General features: G+C 42.9%; 1 protein-coding gene across 4 annotated transcripts in view; it reads left to right on the top strand.

The window, feature by feature from the left end:
* necab2 (N-terminal EF-hand calcium binding protein 2) overlaps positions 1-20,949 on the top strand; it is a 103,872-nt gene extending 82,923 nt beyond the window's left edge. For all 4 annotated transcript variants that reach the window (XM_086208453.1, XM_086208451.1, XM_086208452.1 and 1 more), the window contains 4 exons: positions 12,687-12,799; positions 18,131-18,208; positions 18,841-18,932; positions 20,790-20,949. In XM_086208453.1, the coding sequence (XP_086064579.1) occupies positions 12,687-12,799; positions 18,131-18,208; positions 18,841-18,932; positions 20,790-20,818 (312 nt within the window). In that variant the 3' untranslated portion in view covers positions 20,819-20,949. The remainder of the gene's footprint in view (positions 1-12,686; positions 12,800-18,130; positions 18,209-18,840; positions 18,933-20,789) is intronic.
* Positions 20,950-22,123: the final 1,174 nt, after the last annotated feature.

Genomic DNA, 22,123 nt, shown 5'->3' with positions numbered 1-22,123 from the left:
GGCGCCGCGCCGTTTGATAAACAGACTTCAAACTCGACCATATTTAAGACCCTTGAACAAACTGCAATGAAGTGGCTTTGAGCTCATCGCACAGAATGGAATGGGAGTTCCTGATGGTAGCAGCCAGCCTGCACTCAGGACCCGCCCTCCAGTGAGCAGCGGCTGTGTTTGTTTGCAGTCATCAAGACATCTCCAGATGAATTTGCTCCCGGCGTACTGATGTTCAGATGCTCACATAGCTCCTTTTAAGGGGGGGGGGGAGTTTATCCGAGGGAGTCATTAAGTCATTAAATGATTGATTCCATTCTCATTCACGCTGCATGCACGGACTATAAAAAGGAAACAGGACGGGTCATATAAAACTCAACGGAATCAATCATGTCTAACAGGTCCGTTTTTTAAAAAAAACCCTGGATTAATGCAGTGCCGTCTGCCTGAATGGTGGCAGTTGGTCCCTGAACGGTCCCAGTCGCCTGGTGGCTGTTGAGATTTTCTCTCTAAATTCAATAACAGCTCCTTGGTGCATTAGTCAACAACGCCTCGCTTGTCTTTCTTGGTCTCTGCTGAAACACCGTTGTCTCCTGGTAGCATGCATAACCCACAGCTTCTGTTTGTGGGTTGATGAGTGTGTGTTTATCTCCCCTTCAGAGCCATAAAACGTCGAATGCGTGGCTTTAATGGAGCTCAAAGGTCGCCACCCTTCCTCTGAATAGCTCTGCTTCCTGGAGTGTATTCCACCATTCACTTTCTCCTTTGACAATTCAAAAAAACCTAAATACCACATGATGAATCGCAAGTGTCCATCAGATATTTGATCCAGAGCAAATAATAATAAAAGGAAAACAGGGAAGAAATGCAAAGCTACGAGACTGTGTTTATAATTACCTTTGACATTGATTTATAATCTAAAGTAAATCGGTGATGTGGTCTGATGTTCTCCTCTTTGGACATATATGTCGCCTTGATGTGGACCACAACAGCTGGGGTCTTGTCCGCTTTGTGTCACAACATTTCCTCCTACAGATTTTCACAAACTCATTGACTAACACCTCCACACTAAAAAAACCCCAAAACAACTCCACAGAAACCCTGTTGCCACTCAGTGTTCCGGCGGTGTAATTGCAGCGTGATCCATTCTCATGATTAGAATACCCAGATCAGCTGCACCTCAAACTTCAGGCCCTGTGTGAACCTGGGAGTCAGATTCCTCCTGATGTACGGAGGTGGTGGTCAGCTTTAATGCATACAGTGATTTGGTAAAAAAAAACACATTCAGAGGTGGTCTGTTCCGCATGTGGACAAATTCTTTCAGTAGTGTGAACGCAAATGTATCCCGGGCCTCATAGAAGGACCGCATCACCAGCTGAAGTTTTGTGTTTAAGTCTAAATATCACTGCTGAGCAGTCCAAAGACACCAAGAGAGGACGAGGCTGATTGATACTCTAAATTGACCGTAGGTGTGACTGTGAGTGTGAATGGTTGTCTGTCTCTATGTGTTGGTCCTGTGATGGACTGGTGACCTGTCCAGGGTGAACCCTGCCTCTCACCTGAAGGCTGCTGGGATAGGCTCCCGCCCCCCGTGACCCTCAACAGGATAAGCAGAAGAAAATGGTTGGATGGATGGATGGATGGACGGACGGATGGATGGATGGATGGATCACTGCTGAGCACAGGAGCGTAGCGTATTACAATATCTAACCATGCTAACAGCTCATATATGGATGTTATTATGGCTTCAACAAGTGTCTTTGGTGGGTTGGTTTGTTAGGAACAAACGTCGTCGTGATTTCTCTTTCTTCTTCTTTTCATCTCCCTCTGATAAACATGAGACCCCTGCTCTCTCTCTCTCTCTCTTATTTAAGAGCCGATGTCTCTTGACTGTCACTAACATTGAACATTTTCACTGACAGACCGAGTGGATGTGTTGATATAGACTCTATATCCTTGGATCCACAGGAACCTCCTCGGGTTCTGAGGGTCGGACTCAAGTGGGCTGCTTGTAATAACGATGACTGTCACCATTAAAAACACAGATTAACCTCCCTGCAAAGAGAAGTATTGTATCTGGGTTTTTTTGCAGGGTTTTAGGCCTAAAATTTTATAAAATAACTACATTTGATGACCAGTTTGGCGTTTTGCTGATATTTCTTATCTGTAGAATCAAAAGTCATGTTTCTGTTGGCAGGTTCCTCTCAGTAAAAACGTACCCGGGTACAGGCTCAGAGACTAATCAGAGACACAGACTTGACACTTTGAGGATTGGGGGTAAAGAAAGATATTTTTGTGGAACAAGGATGATAAGAACTTGAGGCTTCTACAGGCTTCTTGAGGCGTAACGGTGCCCAAGAGTCTCGGTTCAGTACATATCTCCAGTTTGAAGTGAAGTACGAAAACAAAACATGCAATTTTTTCATTTTTTTTTCTTAAATAACACCGTTATACAAATTGTGGCTGAGACACAGACAACGGGGCGACATCTCAAGACGGCGAACGTACCTTTGCTTCGTGGATTCATCCTCGGGTCTCAGAAACTGTCTTTGCTGAGTATTTTGTTGCAAGCCTAAATCCAACTGACTTCTACAGTCACCTTCAATTCATTTTTGTTTCCAAAATAAACACGTTTGTTTCTTTCTCCTCTGCAGCAGCAACACGCTTTGTGATCCATACTTAATTAGAAATGCTCATATTTAACAAGAAGAGTGAATGTAGATGATTTTAATGAGTACAACAGATGTCTGGGGGTAATAAAAGTAAACAAGAAACCGCCCGATAGAAAACACTACAGGATCAAAGTCTTGGAACACACATAACACACTCCCTCTCTCCCACGAACAAACACACACACACCCGAGAGTTGACTGCATAGTGTCAGCTATTCTTCAGACCCTTTGCCTTTAATTGTCTCACTGACTCAGCACCACATTATTTCCCTCAGATGTAGAGCTCAATGAATGTGAAGCACAAAGTCAATAGAAGTACGGTAGAGCAGACAGAGGAGCGGGGAGAGAGAGTCAGGTGGTTCGAGCGGGAATGACGAGATATAGATTCAGAGAGACGGAGAGCAAACCAGAGACACAACTCTCTGGTTCGTCCTCACAGGGACTGCAGATGAAGGTGGGAACAAAATGAACATGACAACCTATAAAATGAGAAGTCACTTCCACAATGAGGAGATGAAAGAAAATCAAACCTTTGCTCGGACTCATGGAAGATGCTGCCCTTCGCATGTTCGTGTGGATTGTATGTTTAACACACAAAAGCTCTCCAAACAAAAAAACCCAAAACCTTAACTTAAAAGACAATAAAAATATAACTATAATAGAAGATCAGATAAAAGGATTCCTCCTCCGTCTCACAGCGTCTTCATATATTATCCCTGAGGATCACGCTCACAAATCTATGCCTCCCTTTATTTTGTCAAGAGAAAATTTACATTTTATCACCTTCATCTTCTACTTTGCACACAATCGTGCCACCACAAAAATTCACCCGGTGTTGCGTCTGAACACAACCGAGCAGTGTTTGTGGTGCTTTAATTCCCTTTGTCCTTGTCTGGAGTCCCGCTCATTTACACCGACACACAAATGAGAGTCTAGACGGCTTTGTTTTGCGATCGTTATTCAGGTACTGCACAAATCAATATTTTATAACAACGGTCCATTAAGGGACAATGTGATAGGTGTCAAACTGAGTGACGTAGCACCTGACATTGTGGTTCCTCTCAACCCTTCAGAGCTTTTTAAATCTTCTCACCTTGTCCGCACGCAAACTTCTCACAAAGTTAATTAAAAAAAAAAACCATTCATACGATCCTCAACTGAGGAACGCATGATGCCAAAGAAGGAGGTTGGAGGACACGTCGAACAGACAATCGTCTGTCGAACGCTGCGTTGATGCAAGCTGTTGCTGACGGTACTGCGCTGGCAGGAAGAAAACAGGTGCAGATGGACTTGAATGAAACCTGACGAGGTTTTTTTTTCATGTAAACTGACAGCATTTTCTGGAAAGAGACTCTGCCGTTGTTTTTTCACCACTTTGAGCACCAACAATTCAAAAGCTGTCTCGTTCCATTGTACTAGAGAGATGGTATCTCTGAGTGTCGGAAACAAAGCCGTCTATGAGGGTATATCGCTCTATGCCGCGATCCCCCCCGCTGGGGTATTCATATGGTTGTGTCAACGGATGCGCCAAAAAATATCTGTAGTATCAAAAATCCTCTATCTAAAATAAACCAGTGTTTTATGTTGGGTCTTTTTCACCTGCCTTCTGCAAAGACCTGCTCTTTGTCCCTGATCCAGCTCACTACACCTGAGAGCACCGCGTAACGGTCAGGTACTCTTCTGGGGAAGTACAGATAAGAGCCTTATGACCGTCTCCCACTGGGTCGGTAAATACGGCCCTTTAGCACCCAATATGTTGCTTAACTTGCTCAAATAGATAGACGGTTGAAATGATCTTGTCCCACGGCCATGAGAGTAACTGAGGATGTAGTGCATTTAGGGCATTTGCCGCCGTATCCTGCAGAGCTAGCGTTAATGTTAGCGGTGCTAGCTAACATTAACGCTAGCGAGGGGTACCGGACCTCAAAATATTAAAGAGTCAGTGCTCTAGAGTGGAAAACTAGATTGACTGTCCCTTCCATCTTAAACGAATCCATTACTTAAAATCAAATAGTTACTCCTGTGTTTCTATCAAGCTGCTGATTCCGCTTGGCCTGTTGATTGATAAACTTTTCTAATTTTGTTTTTCTGTCTCTTTTTTTTTTGTAGCCAACTTATCATTATTTTGTTGTTGTTGTTGGATTTCGCATCCAGCTTTGTTTGGGTAGTTTTGATGCAGCGCTGTAGTCCGTTGACCTTGTTGATTACCGCTTGTTACTCCAATGATCCGGTCCAATCGCCGGGAAACAAACCCAGAAGGATGACCTGAAACCACCGCAGCCATTTTTATCTCTCCTTCTTCTGCTGCAGTCAGCAAGTCAGGACACTGTAAACCATACTGTATTCATCCATCTGTTACTGCGGCCCTCAGCGAGATATGCAAATCAGCCCTGAACTAATGAAGGGCTTCTGTCTATTTTATTGGAATAAATGAGGGATTCCTCAAGTGCAGAGCGGGAAGAGGGGAGGGCAGGAGCAAGAGGGAGGAGGGAGGAGAGGTTAGAATGATGAGGGGAAAGTGTAACTGGAAGGAGAGGTAAGACAGAGAGGAAATAAGGAGAAGAAGGCTGCAGAGATATGAGGTGTGAAGAAGTAGGGCGATGACGAGAAGTGGGGAGGAAGGCTTGAGGAAAAAATGAGTGTGTGGGAGACGCGGGGTCGAGAACGAAAGGAAGTGTGGGATAAAGACCTGTGTGTGAGTATTTCCCAGTTCCCATGGTAACACTAGACTTATCAACCCCACCCCCACCCCCTTCCCCTTCTACACATTTCTCCTACTCCCATTTCCATACCCAGTGGGATAACATCCCGCTCTATGGCACACTAAACAAACAACGCATGGATACATTAAAAATTTCAGTAAACTGGATGTGCCTTTGTTGACAGCTAAAAAGATTTTTTGTTTAACTCACTGAGGAATAAGAGAAGATCCAGACTAAGAAGACACAGACAGTAAAGCTGTGTGCATCCCTCGATGGTGCTCTGCCTGTCTGACTCAACCCATTATCCTTCTGCTGTAGAGGAAAAGATGCTCAGACTTGTTTGTCTTTGTATGAGCCATTCAGAATTGTTGTAGGTGGTGCTGATGCAGCAAAATAACATCAGGGGGCTTTTGAGAAAATTGATTCGGTATTGATATTCCTGAAACTGTTCATCGGAGCAACAGCCCTGCGCTATTTTAAAAGTAGTAGAAATCTAGGATGCAAGATATTATCAGTGCTTCAGCAGAATCAGCAGATATTGTTTTTTTTTTTTTTAAATGTCGGAATCAGTGAAATTCCCAATAATAATAATAATAATATCGGCAAAGCAAATCAAGAGTTTCTTCATTTTTGCTGATTGTTGTTGTTGTTGTTGTTTTTTTAATGAAGCAACGATAAGGACGGGCTTTCTTAAACATTTTGGAAATAAAGAAAATTTCCTCTTTAAAATTCATCTTGTTCATGTGTTTATGAGGAGGAATGAAATTTTATAACAGTTAAAGAAGTTTCTCATCAGGTATCAGCGAACTCAGCTGTCAAATATCGGCATATCAGAAATCAGCAAAAAATCAAATCAAATCCAGTATCGGGTTTCCCAAGTAGAAACATGTAAGTTGCTACTAGCTAGCTGGCTACCTCGGAGGCTAGTTTTAGGAGTTGAATTAAAGACGCATTGTCTCTAGAACGGAGAGAATCAAAGAGACAGAGAAATTTGAGAGGCCAGAAGAACAAAATATCAATCAGTCCCTTTTTTTAATTGCATCCAGTGATTTCCTCTGGGTTGGACTGGCAGCCTTCCCATGTGCTGACATGGAGTTGTTAATCGCCTTTACTTTGCTTTATTGGTAAAAAAAAAAAATACAGTCAATGTGCTAGAATGGAAAATTCATGGGTTACCCAGACAAACAATGATATACAGTATGTTGATATATAAATTCATACTTTTGTGGTACACTGCAGTTTAAGAAAACTGTAGTGTACCACTTTTGGTGTCGCTCAGGTCTGGTTATCAAAAAAAGGCTCTCACCTTTTTGAAGAATCCGGATACCGTTCAGAAAACACGGTCATTTATACAAAGCTATGAACAAGGTTCTACAAACAGACCTTGAGAGGCCCCCCCCCCCCCCACACACACACACACACACACACACACACTCTAATGTCCCATAACAACACACACAAGCACACTGTATGAAATCATTTGCAGGTTTTAAGGGTGCAAGACAAAAATTGTTCTTGCTGACACATTCATAAAATACTGAACAGATGCTGGGGGAGCAAATCCATTATATCATAAACTGGCGCTCCAGGCACTTCTTAGACCACATAAAATTGAGCTGCAGAGCTCTGACAGGAGCCTCCCCGTATGTAAAAAAACAACAAAAAAAAAGAAGGAAAAATGGGGACCTTTAAGGAAAATCACAACCATACAAAGTTTAAAGATCCCTCCCAGAAATATTTGAGGCATGGAAATATCGTGTTGTGAAATAAAGTTCAGTATCAGTGAAAGTATTTCCCCCTTTCACTGACTAATGCAGAATATATCAATACCTAAAAAATCTCTCAAACTAGTCGAGACACAAGCTCTTTTGTTACCCCACCAAAAAGGTCATTTTTCAGGGTTTGTTCACTGGAAGCGTCCCCGTCCACATCGCACTCCTGCACTGTAACTGACGGGGCCGACGTTCAGTGAGTCACCAGTCTCTGCAGTGGTCTGCAATCTCCTGTGGTCATCACGGGTAACATCCATCATAGCAACAGACTGTATCTTCATATCCGCCTTCATTTGTGCCACAGGCTGGAGGCTTTATGTTTTCAGGTTGTCTTATTCTTGTTACATCTCTGGAGCACCCCGAGGGAAATTTCTCGCATTTGGGCTCAAACGTCCACTGGGATTCATGGATGAACTGAAAAGATTCTGGTGTTAAAAGGTCACTATCACCTCACAGGAACACAATATCTCAGAAAGCCTTGAGGACATTTCTCCAGTAATAGGACAAATATCCAGCGGGTCTCAACTGACCTGAAAATATATTGGTGGTCTAAGGTCAAAGGTGAAGGTCACTGTGATAGGCACGTATGAAAGAGACACACAACTGCAATAGGGTTTGTCTAGCTGGGACTTTGCTGCTCTGTACTTGTAGCATTTAGCTTCGCGGGATCCCTCCTCTGAGGTTCTCCCTCACGTTACTGCCAGTTTTTCCCTAACGAGGCTTTTGAGGTACTGTAGTTTTTCCTCACTCAGGTCAAAGTCTTATGGCCTATGAATTATAAAGCCCCCAGAGGCAAATTGCAATTTGTGATTTGATTTGATTTGATTTGGTTTTATTAGATTTGATTTGATTTGATTTGGTTTTATTAGATTTGGTGCTAGATGTTTTTCTGCTGTGAGTTACCAAGGGTTTGTGACTCTCCACAATGAAGGTACAAGAAGGACACTAGTTAAAATCACACATATTGACAGTGAGGTTCACCTGTGGTGGTTCATCTTTTTCACTAGCGACTATTTTGCGGCCCGGGAAGTTTGGATTTGTGTCACACAGATCCAGAAGTAAGGAGCATCTCATAACACAGATGCTTTTTTTGGTATTTTTTTCTCATTTCTTTTCATTTGAAATATTTTTTTTTGACATTTCAGACCAAATTAAGCAATAATGTGCTATCATGGCCTGTCTTAGCCAACATGTAATCATATTTGTTGTATGCACTCCAGAACAACTTTTGGATCTCATATTCATGACCAAAAAAAAAGAGAGTAAAAGTCCCCCAGTTGTGTCTTTGCTCCATTTCCATGAACACATTCCATTCCTGCGATGGTCATTAGCAGTTTAAACCCAGTTTGGCCTCACTTAAGTGACTTATTTGATTCAATTAAATCTATCATTCCAATACATTTAGTAGCTGGGCATTACATCCTTCATGGGTCATTGAGCTTGTGTGGGGGCTGCACTTGGCACTGTGGACTAATAAACTCCTGGCTACACTCCAGGTATATTACTAAGAGTGAATATCCAAGCCTGAATGCAATCAAAACCTAATTTGAAGGTGATCCCATTTTCGTAGTCATAATTTCTGGCCCCGTGTAATTAAATGCATGAGAAGCTTTTGTATCTAATCGATATCTAATCTATCCAGTTTGGAGAGAAGTCAAGCTTTGATGAATATTCTATTAATGAGAAGTTTCTTTACGCGTTTGTGTTTCCTCCGACCAAACACAAACGCGTCCATGTTCTAAACTTCCGCGTGAGCTGAGCAGAAGCTCATCACCTTTGTGAATGTGGCCGTGAGGTTGTTGGGGCCACGAAACTGAGACAAGAGAGCTGGAGGCTCCTGGTCCATCTGCTCTGCAGGGCCACCGTGTCAGAGGGGAGCGGATGTAATTGCAGTGGTTTGGTCAGGGAGGCAGGATGCTTAATGGAGTGTTAGTGATTAGATCAACAGAGACTGCTGGGCAATGTAGTGTCGCTAATTGAGTTGGAAGTCTACCTCGTCACTGTGGGCCCTGGAAACCACGTGTACACACGAAAGACAAACATATATACGCTCTCTCCCACTCAAGGAATCTCAGCAAGCCTGAATCTAGACTGGTGATATTCTCTATGACTGTTTGTTTGCCTGTTTTTCCTGTTTGTTGATGTTTGCTTGCCTAATCTGACAATGCTCGGCAACTTTTCACATACAGATCATGAATTAAAATATATAAGCGTATACATCCATTCTTGGCTGAAGACGGCGAGGAAATCGGGCTTGTGCACCCGCTGACAGTTTGAACACATTTAGACCCCAAAGACATCTAACAACAAAGAAAAAGTGAGGCTTTTTGAACCTCCTCAAACTCTGAATTGTCAAAGTCTCCTGGAAACTTTAGTTTTCAACCTCTGCAGAGGATAAAATGATGTAATAAAGACCCAAAATAGGTTAGGCCTATTGCTGCGATTGCGTTTGTCTTCCTGTTCATTTCAGTTGTTTTAATCAATAAAAACCATGACAAATAACATGGACATGGAAGAACTCCTATGTTGGATCAGATCTAAAGAGCACCACTGGTACACATTATACATTTGATGCATTTGTCTCTTTTTTTGCACAGTCAGATTTTGGATCTCTCCCTGCATGTGTGTCTTCATAGCTGCAGACAAAAGCCATAATTTCATTTATAGAAATTAAAATCCTATTCTGCAACGTGTTTTACCGCTCCACATCAGGCACCTTTTCTAGCTTCATGTCGCTCTCACACCGCTGCCTCATGACGGCAAATTGAGTTAATCTAGAGGTAATACTGTCACACGTAAAACACAGTCACACAAACACACACACGCACAGATGAAGTCGTGGGAATGAGCAGCCGCTAAACTCTCCTGACACGGAATGTCTGACCAGATGACTGCAAGTATTTATTCATCATTATAGAGAGCAGGAGTGAAAGAGTGACAACATGAAGAGGCATCCACCTGCTTATCGACGGCGTTTACGGTCCCACAATACGGTGGAACACAGAGGGAGCGGCAGCCATTTACATACAGATAAATAAGATTTAATCGCATCTGAAAAGACGTGGGAGAGCAGAACAGGGGGAGGAGGAAAGAGTGGAGGGATGATTGGAGGAGAGTTGAAATGAGGTAAAAATGAAATAAGCAGAGGAGGGGGGAAAAAAACAGGCCCTCGATGAGAGGAAGAATCAGCCAAGTGCTCAGGCTAATTGATTTTTGCAGTAAGTCATATATGAAAATATGCTGCCCATCAAGAAAACAAGGGCCAGTATATTTAGATTAGTAAAAGGAGATTTAAATCAAAAGACTGCCAAAGAGTATTTTTCATTTTCTTGTTCTTGTAATGTGACATTTTTGACGTGCACTAAAACTACATTTAAATGGCAGATTTAATGTTGTTAATGTCTCAGTGGCAGGGCTTCCTAGCTCAGATAATAACAATAAATAATCCATCAACAAACAAAAAAAACAACTTCCGTGAATGTGTGTCTCCCACCGGATCTGGCTAAGAGGAAGTTAACATAACGTGCTATAAACAGGCAAATAATGCTCGACGGTCAGCAGCCATTATTATAAATTTATAGAATATGTGATGACCTTTGGAAAGTTTTTGTTCTGAAGAGAAGTTGTGTACTTTTTAAGCCATTACCGTACGTCATGAACTGATATCAGTTTATTGGAATGTACAAAATAAAATGTGGAATAACAGAGGAGCTCCAGGAGCACCAGTGGAAATTCACCCGGAGATTTCTTGAGAAACACACACACACACACACACACACACACACACACAAGGAGGCGCAAACCAGTTAGTCAGTTCAAGGAATACAAAAAAGAAATCCAACTAATCCATTGACGATGAGAAGGAGAGGAAGTCAAGGGAGGAGGTGAAGAACGAGGCTATAAATAACACACAGAGGAACTAATCGATATAACTGAAACACCTGAGACCGTCAGAAACCGTTGAAATGATCAACAGAGACTGGAAATCAAACCACCAACACAAATGAGGGCAGAACCGCACAAATAAAGCAAGGAAACGTCAAAAGTCCAGGCATCTGTGGGCTACGGTGTGTGGAGGCGTTTGATTGACGAACTTGACAAGCTGCTCAGAAATCTTTGAATATTAAATTATTGATTATCATCTATCTATTATTATCAAAGTGTGCACACGTGTGTTTGTAGGGGAGGGGGAGGGGGAGGCAGGGACTGCCTTGTGGGACGACACCCGACATGCACATACGTAGGAGACGGTTTTTGACTGCGTATGGTGAGGCAGACAGCGCTGCAGTTATCTGGGTCAGGGAGGATGAATATTTAATTGTACTGTAGTGAGCAGCTACAGTAACAATGGCACATTTGAAGCTGAAGACAGCAGCTAATCTCATCAGATTAAATCCACCGCAAACGCAGCTTGAATCTGGTGTTCTCCAGAGTGTAGAGGTAGAACGCGTATGCATCGCTCCTCTCCTACATCTGAGATCACCTTGAGTGTTTAGGGGGGGGGGGGGGCCGTATTTTACATTTGTGTCATGCTTGACCGCTGAGGGTGTACAATTACTGTATCCAGAGTTAACATCAAAGAAAATCTATACACACACACACACACACACTGCTGGGTCCTCAGGAAGCTCCTGTCAAAACATCTCTATCCTCTGTGTGAGATTATGAACATTTTGCTTTTGACCTTTGAGACAGAAACCTCCATTCCAATTCAACAGAGAACATTTCTGTAGCGGAGCCACGTATGAATAAAAGATTCACAGCTGCCTCCCTAATCTGACCGCAGGTTCGCCAAGAAGTACGCTGAGGTGGACTGAGCCCCGGAGTGACATTTGGATCTGTATTGCACAATCAAAAAGAATTCATTTGCAATGAAAAATGCAAAACTTTTAACGCTCCAATCAATTTTTCGAAGTACAATCTATGTGATTCAAAAAATGTGATTATTCAAATCCCAATTTTTATTTTTTTTTTTAAATTACAAATCCAGCTTTTCTCAAAGAGTCTCAGAGGCAGGACTGGCTGGCAGATACTGACTTACTTTTGCTTTTTTTTATACCTTTAAAGAGAAAAGGTTTGCAATTTAAAAAAGGGGGTTTTGCTAAACTATTGGCACTGCAACTAAATTGATGTTTTATTCCATGTTGATGATATTTGTAAGTAAAAAAAAATTGATTCTAAATACAAAACTTTTGTTTGCAAATGCAAAATTTCTTCTTACAATTTGTATTTTTTTTTTGGTTGCCAATTCTAAACTTACTGTTCTGAGCTGAGCCCTGTGCAGGGTAGAAAACACCACTTTTGGCCCCTCCAGTCCACCAGCAGGGGGTAAAACCTGAGGACTTTTGGAGACTTTCTTCTCCCCATAGCTCCAAATCTCATGTTTGCATTGTATACAAAGCTTGAAGACATTTAAGCTTTCTACGCTTATAGACGAGTACTTGGATTGAGAAGGTTTGGAACATGATCTCAAGAACCTCTTGATGTCATTATGTGCCTGCTTGATACAATAATCAGAATATTAATACACGCCCGCCTCGCTCTCTCTGCAGTCTTTGTTGCTGATCCGTCAGGAGATGGTGGTTTCCCAGAAGAGGCTTGGCGAGTTTTGTGAGGCTTTGAAGCAGTACCTGAAGAACGTCTCAGCCCAGAGAGACTGCTTTCAGTAAGTCTTGCTGCTGCTCTGTATTCTCAGAAGAGCTCTGCTGTGGGACGGCACCATAACCCACATCCTCCTTCATTTTTAATGTGCTCCATCTTATATGTAAGGACCTCATTGTACACCTCCATCACCAAAGATATCAGTTAACAAAACAAAAAGCCCCGAACTAATTACCTATTTGAAGTGACACATTTAACTGTGTGGCGGTATTTCTCGTACCGAATGTTAATCGTGTACGACAGGTGAATATACCTGTCTCTTCAATACAACTCCAGTTTCGTTAATGTCCTGTCAAGAACCACAAAGGAATGAACCAGTCTTTATTAAAGAGAGTACCTCTATGGTGACAGACACAAGAAAACTTTCAAAGCTGTGAATATCCCCCAAGAGTGCTGTAAGATCAGTCATAAAAATGAAAAGGTACAATAAATCTTCCCAAGGCAGGCTTCCCTCTAACGCTAAGAGAGGAGGGTATGAATGAGGAAGTCTGCGAGCTGCAGGCTGGCATCATCACCTGCAGATCTCCGGCTCCTATAGGAGGTGAGTTCTTCTCTGCAGCCAGCTCCCCAACGCTTGTATGGAGTATGAAATGAATTTTTAGGGGTAAGACCTGACCTGGGAAAACAATTTTTGTCCAAAGCCTCATGGAAATTTCGTAAAAGCACGAATGTCCTGGAGAGGCCGAGTCAGAGTTAATCCCACTGAGAAATTGTTTACTTGTGATTCTCATGCAAGCTGACAGAACTTCAGCTTGTTTCTGAAAAAGTGAGCGGATGCACAAAGCCGAGACTAAAAAATTGATACATCGCCCAAAAAGTGCAAAAAATTGTCTTTATCAAACTGGATCATTGCTGTTGTGAAAAAAGGGGTTTTCAGCTCAAATGGAAGAGTTTTGGGATTTCTGAGTTGGATAAAGACAATAAGTGGGGTTGTGTGATGTCTACCAAGTTGCTATATGATCACGGTCATAGTGAAACACCAGTGATAAACTGGGATGTTGTTGTTGTTTTGGTTTTTTTTTGGGGGGGGGGGGGGGGGTTGTTAGCTGCTCAGTCCAGAAAACTCTCCAGGGAAGGGACTCACATCCCTGCCAACTTAACGTCCTCCAAACGTCCACAGGCCGGGGTTAAACTGGTCTTTGTCACTACGCCACAGACGAGCAAAGTTAAAAACAAAAGCAGCTTGATTCAAAGACACAAACTAACAGTGACCTGCAGAAGAGACACACAGCTGCTGACGTAACCGAGCGTCCTGGGTTTGGCCAATGGAGCAGGTTTGATGAGCATAAACAGGACATGGAGACGTAACCTTAATGCAGTGACCAGCAGCTGCAGCTTCTGTCCCCTCTGCCTCAAGTCAAAAGCAGAACAAAAGCAGCTCAGTGGCTGATGACTGTCAGCCATCAGTAACGGCTGACGGCATCGACCATCGGGGCCCAACTGTTGTTGAGAGGCAGCAAGTAGTTCCAAGCATTTTTGTTTTCTGGAGTCACAAAAAAGTGATATTGGAGGCTTAAAGTTTAGAAATGCGAGCTCACAAGTGGTCACCCGTTTTATGCCAAGGCCCAGTGTTGAAGCAGCGCTGACCACTGAGGTGCCCTTGAGCAAGGCACTTAACCCCGACTGCTCCAGTGGAGCTGCTCAGTGGCAGCAGGTCAGACTGTGGTCATACTGGGCAGCTTCAGTGTGATGGTGCCACTGAGTGAAGGTGATCAGGGCATTCCTGCACAAGACAGCCTCTCCGTCAGTGACTCACTCCTGAATAGACAAAGGGGGAAAGGGCTTGAAAGGAAGAAGGCGCCTCAACTAAATGTTAACTCAAAGCAGGTTGGATACTTGCACCATGAGACATCATGTCTGATAGCAGCAAGCACATCATTAGAAGAATCAAGCATACACTTGATTGCACCCACCTCAGTCCAGTTGGACTGGCCACACGTAGTGATTGCCCTCCACAACAGTGCAATGTAATGAGATGGTGCTGTTTGAGAACAAATACTGTCCAGAAATCACAAGAAAGCGGAAGACGTTGTTTTGGATCAGAGCTGCAGTCTCAGGCTCTCGCTCTGATTGAAAAGCTCAATCACGGCCCTGTGGTGAGACGTGGCTCCATCCTAGCTGGTGACCAACAGGTTTGGCCAAAAAACAAAACAAAACCAAAAAAAAGCACTTAAAATCAAACCCAACCAGTTATTTAAAACCTCTTTATCTACTTGTTCAGTCGCTGGCTTCTAGATTGATAGGTGCTGATCCCGATGTGGTTACTTCTAAAATTAAAGGTGCTCCAAGTTACTGAGTTTTATACTCCTGTCTTCATACAGTATGCAACAACAAGCTGCAGGTTTTCATTTTTAAAAGAATGTATGGTCCCTAAAAAAAGCACACACGCACACTTGCGCACACTTGCGCACACATGCACGCGCACGCACACACACACACACACAGACAAACACATCCCAAAGGGTATTGTTGCTTCTAATAATACAAACTCCATTTTATCCAGCGATCTCTCTTCCCCCTCGACAACGATTGTCTTTTATAACCGTCTATCAAAGTAAACACACCATTAGTTTTTATGCAGCAGTCCATTCAGGCAGGGTTTCCCCGCCTACTCTGGTGTCGTCTCCCCTCAAATATTTTGTCACAGAGGTGGCTTGATCCAGACACTAGAGAAATATCACATCATCGCCATCGCCGTCAGGCGGCAGAATGTCCCTACACGTTGACGCTTTGATCATACGAGGAGTTTATGCTACAATATAGTATCCAGTTGAGTATTTAGCGTGTTTTATTTGGGGAATATAGTAGATGTAAGTGGAGGGGGGGGGGGGGGGCGGGTACCGAATACATCTGCTACTTCAGCACCGCAGACAGCACCAAAAGCTGCTGCCAGTGATTCGAACTCTGAATCAGGAGGGAAGGTTCTTAAAAGTGACATAAGGCATTTTGCAAGTAAGAAAAGCACCCCTGGATGTTATTTTTCATCATTATTCCTCTTCAGCTTCTCACAGCTGCATGCCTTTCAAACGTAAAGCTCTCCCCCCCTCCCAGTCACACACCCCTTCCTGTGTGTTTCCATCTGGAGGATAAAAAGAAAAACTTTTGCTGATTTAAAAAAAAAGGGGGAAAAAAGCATTCAAACAGGTCAAAGACCACAGCTTTTCAAACAATATCATTAATATTTTGTCTGTTTTGTAACTTGCTGTTTCTGGCTCATCTCTTATTTATCTTTATAAAGTGGTAAATGACGGCACAAAGGAGGGAGAGATTTGTTCTGCTCGTTATCTGCAAACATGCGTTTCTGTCCTTTTTTGTTACTGTTTTGGCTCTCCTCATTAACTCTCGCACAAACCGACTCTAAAACATGAGGTTGATTTAGTTGCTGCCTTTCCTCCTCGTTATCTGACATGATAGATGTGTGATGATGCACAAACACTTTATTACATTTTCCAGTAGAGTTCCCACAACTGACTTCAATTCTCTTTCCAGGCCTAAGGAGATGGTAGGCAGGTAGAACTGTACCTGTTCCCCCAGTGCCCTCCTCAGGTGTGGGGAAGAACTGCAGGGATGGACCTAGACTGAAACTGATCTCTGGAGCACAAAAGACATTTGAATGGTTGCAAAGGTCGTTTGAACATTGGATAATCAAAGAATTTCCTAATCGATATATGAAAGAATCAGCTGTACAGGCTTCAGTTCTTAAAGAAGCTCACTGTAGAGACAAATCAAGGAAAAAACAACAACTTTAAAAACACTTACATGTTTCTAACTTAATTAAGCCCTTTCTGCAGTCATTGGATTTTCCCTGTTCCTCCCTAATTGTAACCATGTTGTTTTAATGCTTTTTAACTTCAGAAGTAAACACGACAACACCCTAAGTGATGATTCAAATTGACTTGTGCGCCATTATATACAAAACTGCATCATTAAATGCAAGTTAGGGGCACTGATAGCACAGTCATTGTTAGAGAGGAGGCCCAGAGAATCAGCAGACAGAAGACGAGGCACTTCCTCATAATGGCTGATCGCATCATCTTCCTCTAAAAGCAGCAAATGGGTTAATGGCCCTGAAGGAAGGGCCTAGCTGGAGTGCAGTTATACAGCAACCAGCAACACAAACTGCTTCTGCCTTTTTGTGTTACACTGACGTACCAGTAGACACCAGAATATCAACTGAATAAAGAATGGTGAAGTTGCCAACAGGAGGTTAAGATGTGCAAATAAGATAAATAAAACTACCTCTTAAAAAGATTATTAACAATACAAATTGTGGGGAAAGCCTGGATTTATAATCCGCCTGGATTTATAATCCGCTTGACTTGAGCATATAACTTTAATTACACCTGTAGAGAGTCTCTCTGAGGAGTGGAGTCCTCGCGTGTGTGCAGGGGCCCATGTGTCTAAACCTCCTGAAGATATAAATGCAATATGGAAAAAAAAAAATAAGGTGCTTTTGGAGATTTTGGAGGCCTGTTGTACCATGAAATTGCTCTTTGAAACTCCTCAATCTTTCAAAAATTGAAATGAAATTGTGTTTGTGATAAGAGGGAGATAGAGGTTGGTATTAATGTAAGAGTAATTTCATGCCGAAACAAGTAGCGAAATTGCTCAGAACCACCCAGTCTGCATAAACATAACCTGAGTCGCCCTGTTCCTCTCACGTCAACCAGCCTCCAGCCAGAAAATTACAGGTGCGAAGTGTCACAGCCAAGTGCCTCGTTCCTGCTGCAGGCCCCACGGTGGGAGCCTGATGAGCCGGTCCTCTCCCAAATTAGCGCATTTCTCTTATTCCTCCACATTTCACAAGACTTTGCTGCAAAGAAAACACTCAGTGTGAGCTGATGCCACGGCAAAACACCGTTCACAAAATACTGTTTACAGAGCTCGTCAACAGTGAGTTGCGGCTAAAAGTTCTCCGTGAATTTGAAATGTGGCAGGATGAATGAATCCAGTCTGAACTTCTGCTTTTGTCATAAAAATGAAATCATATACGGGGTGAACTCATCCACGCTGTTCTGCTCTTTGTTCTAAAACAGAATCAAAGTGAGTTGTTTACAAGCTGACCTGACCGGGTCCCACCATCTTTCTGCTGTTGCATCAGAAACTACTGTGCAGGGTCTGGACTTGATTTCCTGAAGTGACGATCCTTTGCCTCTGTTTCATTTCTACATTTTCTGTCCCCTTTTTATCCCAACCTTTCGTCCTTTCAATCCTTCACCTCCTCCCTGTTTCATTGCTGTACTGCCAACACAATCTATACCATCTGCCCTCGTTTCACCTCCTGCTTCCTCTGTTCTCTCCCTCTACTCATCCTCGTCTTCTGTCTCTGCCCCAGTGTGACTGCAGTGCGTCTGCCAGACGGTTTATCCTTCGTTGTCTACGAGTTCTGGGATGGCGAGGAGGAGTGGAAGAGGTGGGATTTCAGTCACATTTGGCTTTAAACACTGTAATTTAACCTAAATTCCCTCTCTCGTGAAAGTATTAAGAGCTATCGATGTGTGTGAAGGAATCTTTAACAAATGATGCCGTCACGTGTTTCATTCACTCATTTCTCACTGTAAAATTGATGAACATCTTTGACTCAGCACTTGCAGCTTCTTTTTTTTTCTTTTTTTCTTTGAGCTGAGCTCCCTCCTGTCGATGTTTTGCCAAATAAAGAGAGCGCTCATTTTTCTTCCATTACTGTCATGGTCCTCTTGGAAAAATTCCTCCAACCACATTTAATTAGCATTCTTGAGCCATTGGTTTACTCCAGAGTTGCTGAAGCACTTGAGTTGCATCAGGTCATCATGATTTAGTGATGCTGCTGCTGCTGCTGCTGCTGATGTAGCTGCCTGCTGATCTGAGTTTCTGCTCTACTGCTCGCAGCATCTCTCCACCATTAATATTTCAGCTCTTACAGTAAAGGCTATGGGCCATGCTAAGCGGTTTGAGGCTATATGTAATGTGTGTTTGTGAGTATTTGTGCAGTGTGTGTGTGTGTGTGTGTGTGTGTGTGTGTGTGTGTGGGTGTGTGTGTATCCTAACCTCTTCATGTCTTCCCAGGCACCTCCAGTCAGCCCCCAACAAAGCCTTTCAGCATGTGAAGGTGGACACACTGTGCCAGCCAGAGGCCATGTCCTCTGTAGCCGTGCCAGGTGAGTGTTTAGAGACACAGCTAATGCTCCAGTCAGTGGTAGTGAGTGAGTGAGTGAGTGAGTGGGGGGGGGGGGGGGGGGCGCGCTAAACTCCATCGAGGGAGGGGTTAAATTCAGCTGAATCATGAGAAAAACTGTAGAATCTCCAGTCGGCTTTTTAAATATTAACTTTGGCAGAATGGATGAGTTTAGCCGGCCGTCAGCAGTATCAAACCTCTTTAATCCCTGAACAAGCCAGCGCCAGACATGATGTTTACAGAAATATATATAAAGGCATGGAGATGTGAGGAATACATTGAACTAGACAACTTAAAGGATGACTCAAATCTCACGGCTAGATGTAATAATCCACTTCACTTAACACTTAACTCCTGTATGGCTGAGGTAACAGAGATGAGAACTGTTTTCAGAATCACTTAAAAAAAGGCGTCTGTAATAATCAAAGGAGAAGCAGGGGTTGTCCAAGGCCTAAATTTAGCCTGCTGAGAAGTTGTAAAATTTTAAAACTAACAAATAAATAAGTAAATAAACACAGATAATAAGAGACCTACTACTAAAAAATGTGACATAATTTCTAAATGCATTTATGACAGGTAAAAAAAAAAAAAAAAAAAAGCTTTCAGAAAGAACCCCCCCCCCCCCCCCCCCAAAATTTAAAAAAAAAAAAATTTCATAACTTGATGAGGTGCCAGAGTGACGGGGCGTCAGTTTATTGCGAGTGAAATAAGAAAAAAAAACGCAGATGCAGAGACAGAAAGAAGGTGCTTAAAGAAAAATTCCATTCCATTTTATTGTGTTCCACATTTTAAGGAAAAGTTTGGTCTCTCCTGAACTAGACTGGTGCAACATTTCCAGCTATATTCATACACAACAGTTGTTCACCATGTCTGTACTTTGTAACACTAATATCATTGTTACCTGTGCGATGGCTCTCAGTCACGTCATGTTCTCAGTGCTTATACTTCTTTCTTTTTACACACTGCAGGATTTGAACCCAACATGATCTTGTATTTGTAAGGCTGGCTGATTGTATTTTAAAAATCCTATCGTATGGAAGAGCCAACATTTCTTGATAAGGTCCAGTATTGCAGTAAAGATGGCACTGAGCGTGCATACGTACATCACAAAAATAAATCGGAAGTTCAGTTTGTTAACAGGACCGTTGATAAGTCTTGATGAGGCCCGTAAATGGACAAATGATGTTTACAACAACAGCCGCTGAACGACTGAAGGCAACTGCGTCCCTGCAGAATGAAGGAGCACTCCTGCTTGTTGATGGCACCGTGGTGTAAACACTGACAGCAGCAACACCCTGACTAATATAGCAATACGCCAAGAAAGGCGAGCGAGCAAACAGAAATGTTTGCAATGCGCAGCATCCAAACAGCTTTGTAAATGTTTTATGAAGAAAAATACAGTCAACATGTTTTGAATTGCATCATGTGAAAAGTTGTCCTCATCGGCTAAATCTGTTTCCTGCAAGTCCTTCAACTTCCTGCCAGTGTAACGCTGAACCGCTGCAGTCCTCCTTATAGATGATCGGTAATTTACATTTTCACCAACCATCACCGTGAAGAACAGCAGCGTTAGCTCGCCTGGCTGAAGCAGCCTTTCAGCATTTGAATGGCCTGAGCCTCTCAGTGACGTGAGGCAACACTTGGCAGCCATATGTTTGCACTGTTTTCCCCTTTAACTTTCATTTTCTACCCATCTGTCCTTCTCACCCCCCCCCCCACTCTGTTTCCTCTCTGCCCTCCCCCCCGGGACTCATATTCTTTTCGATCTTTCTTCCTCTCTAACCTCTTCCTCGCTTCTCTCTCGCTCTCTCTCTGTGTCTCTCTCTCTCTCTGGTCACAGCCGCCTGGTGCAGTGTGAACAGGGACTGAGCATGAAGATGTTCAGCTACACGCCAAGACCCCCAGACGCTCCCCGCTTCCCAGTTAACTCCCCTCCGACCTTAAAAACCTTTTTCCCATTGCATTTCTCCTGACCCCCTCCCCCACCCCACCCTTCACAATCCTCAACTCTTTTTGTAAGTACATGTTTACACAGTGAAAATGAATGGTGTCAACTGCAGTGAATATTGAACAAACAGTGCATTTTACAATATGCGATTTGCATCTCAACATGGTAGTTTGCTGGCTCGAGGTTTTGGGATGATTTCATGTTGTGGTGTGTGTGGTAGCGTTGAGCCAGGAGGAGTTTGTCATGTAGCACGGACCCCGGGGCTGAGTTTTTCATGTAGCAGTTTCCTGTACTGTTTTTGGGTAGTGCAGTCTATGTTTTGTTTCATACAGCTGAATTAACCACCAACATGTGACCGTTTAGTCGCTCATCTGCTCACACACTCGGAAAATCTGTGAAAAAGGATTGTTAGTTTGTCGGCTTGTGACATTATTCTCACATCAGTCCTTCGTGAACTCAAATGTTAAATGATCTCAGCTAATATGTCAGATTTTTCCTTCACTGCTTACAATGATGAAGCTAATGAAAGCAATAAACTCTCAGTAACTTGCTTACCTATCAATTTACATCTCTGCTCCAAATTGGGATTGTTTTCAACTGTCCAACAGTTTTCTGGTAGAATTTTAAAACGGTTACTGGGTTTGCTGCGGTGTCGGCTGGTTAGCCAAACACCTGTTTGACAAACCACAGTAGTTTGGAAGGAAATGGATATTTTTGAGGTATGGAAGTCCCCAGAGGAGGAAGAGGCTGGTAACTGACGTGTGTAATGAAACTGTATCATGTCAGAGAGCCCACAGAGAACTGGAGTTGCGATTTGAATGCCTCATTCACAAAAAACGGGATGGCACCTTTTAGCAGGAGCAGCAGCAGCAGCAGCAGTAGTAGCAGTAGTAGCTGTAGCAGTAGTAGTAGTAGTAGTAGTAGTAGTAGTAGTAGTAGTCAGCCCTCTCCATTTTTGAAGCACAGTTAAAGAGCCTGGCAGGTTGGTGGAACAGTCAGGGGGCTTTCACAACTGTACACATTAAAAGATGGAGGTAAGAGACAACGCTGTTTCTGTACTTACACGGAAACTTTTTAAGTTCCCTCAAAGGTACATGAGTTACTTCAAAAGTAATAAAAGTTACTTCTTTACAATGCAACACACATTTGTACACTTTAAAGCACATTCTCGTATCCTTACTTATGAGTGGAGTGATTCAATCCACATTAACCTACCCTTTGGGGGC

The sequence above is a fragment of the Aulostomus chinensis genome, chromosome 7 (genome assembly GCF_037954235.1).
Source record: "Aulostomus chinensis isolate RoL2024-O1b breed Wild chromosome 7, RoL_Achi_v1.0, whole genome shotgun sequence".
NCBI lineage: Eukaryota > Metazoa > Chordata > Actinopteri > Syngnathiformes > Aulostomidae > Aulostomus > Aulostomus chinensis.
Note: the sequence above shows the minus strand (reverse complement) of the source record. Positions and strands in the feature narration are given on the sequence as shown.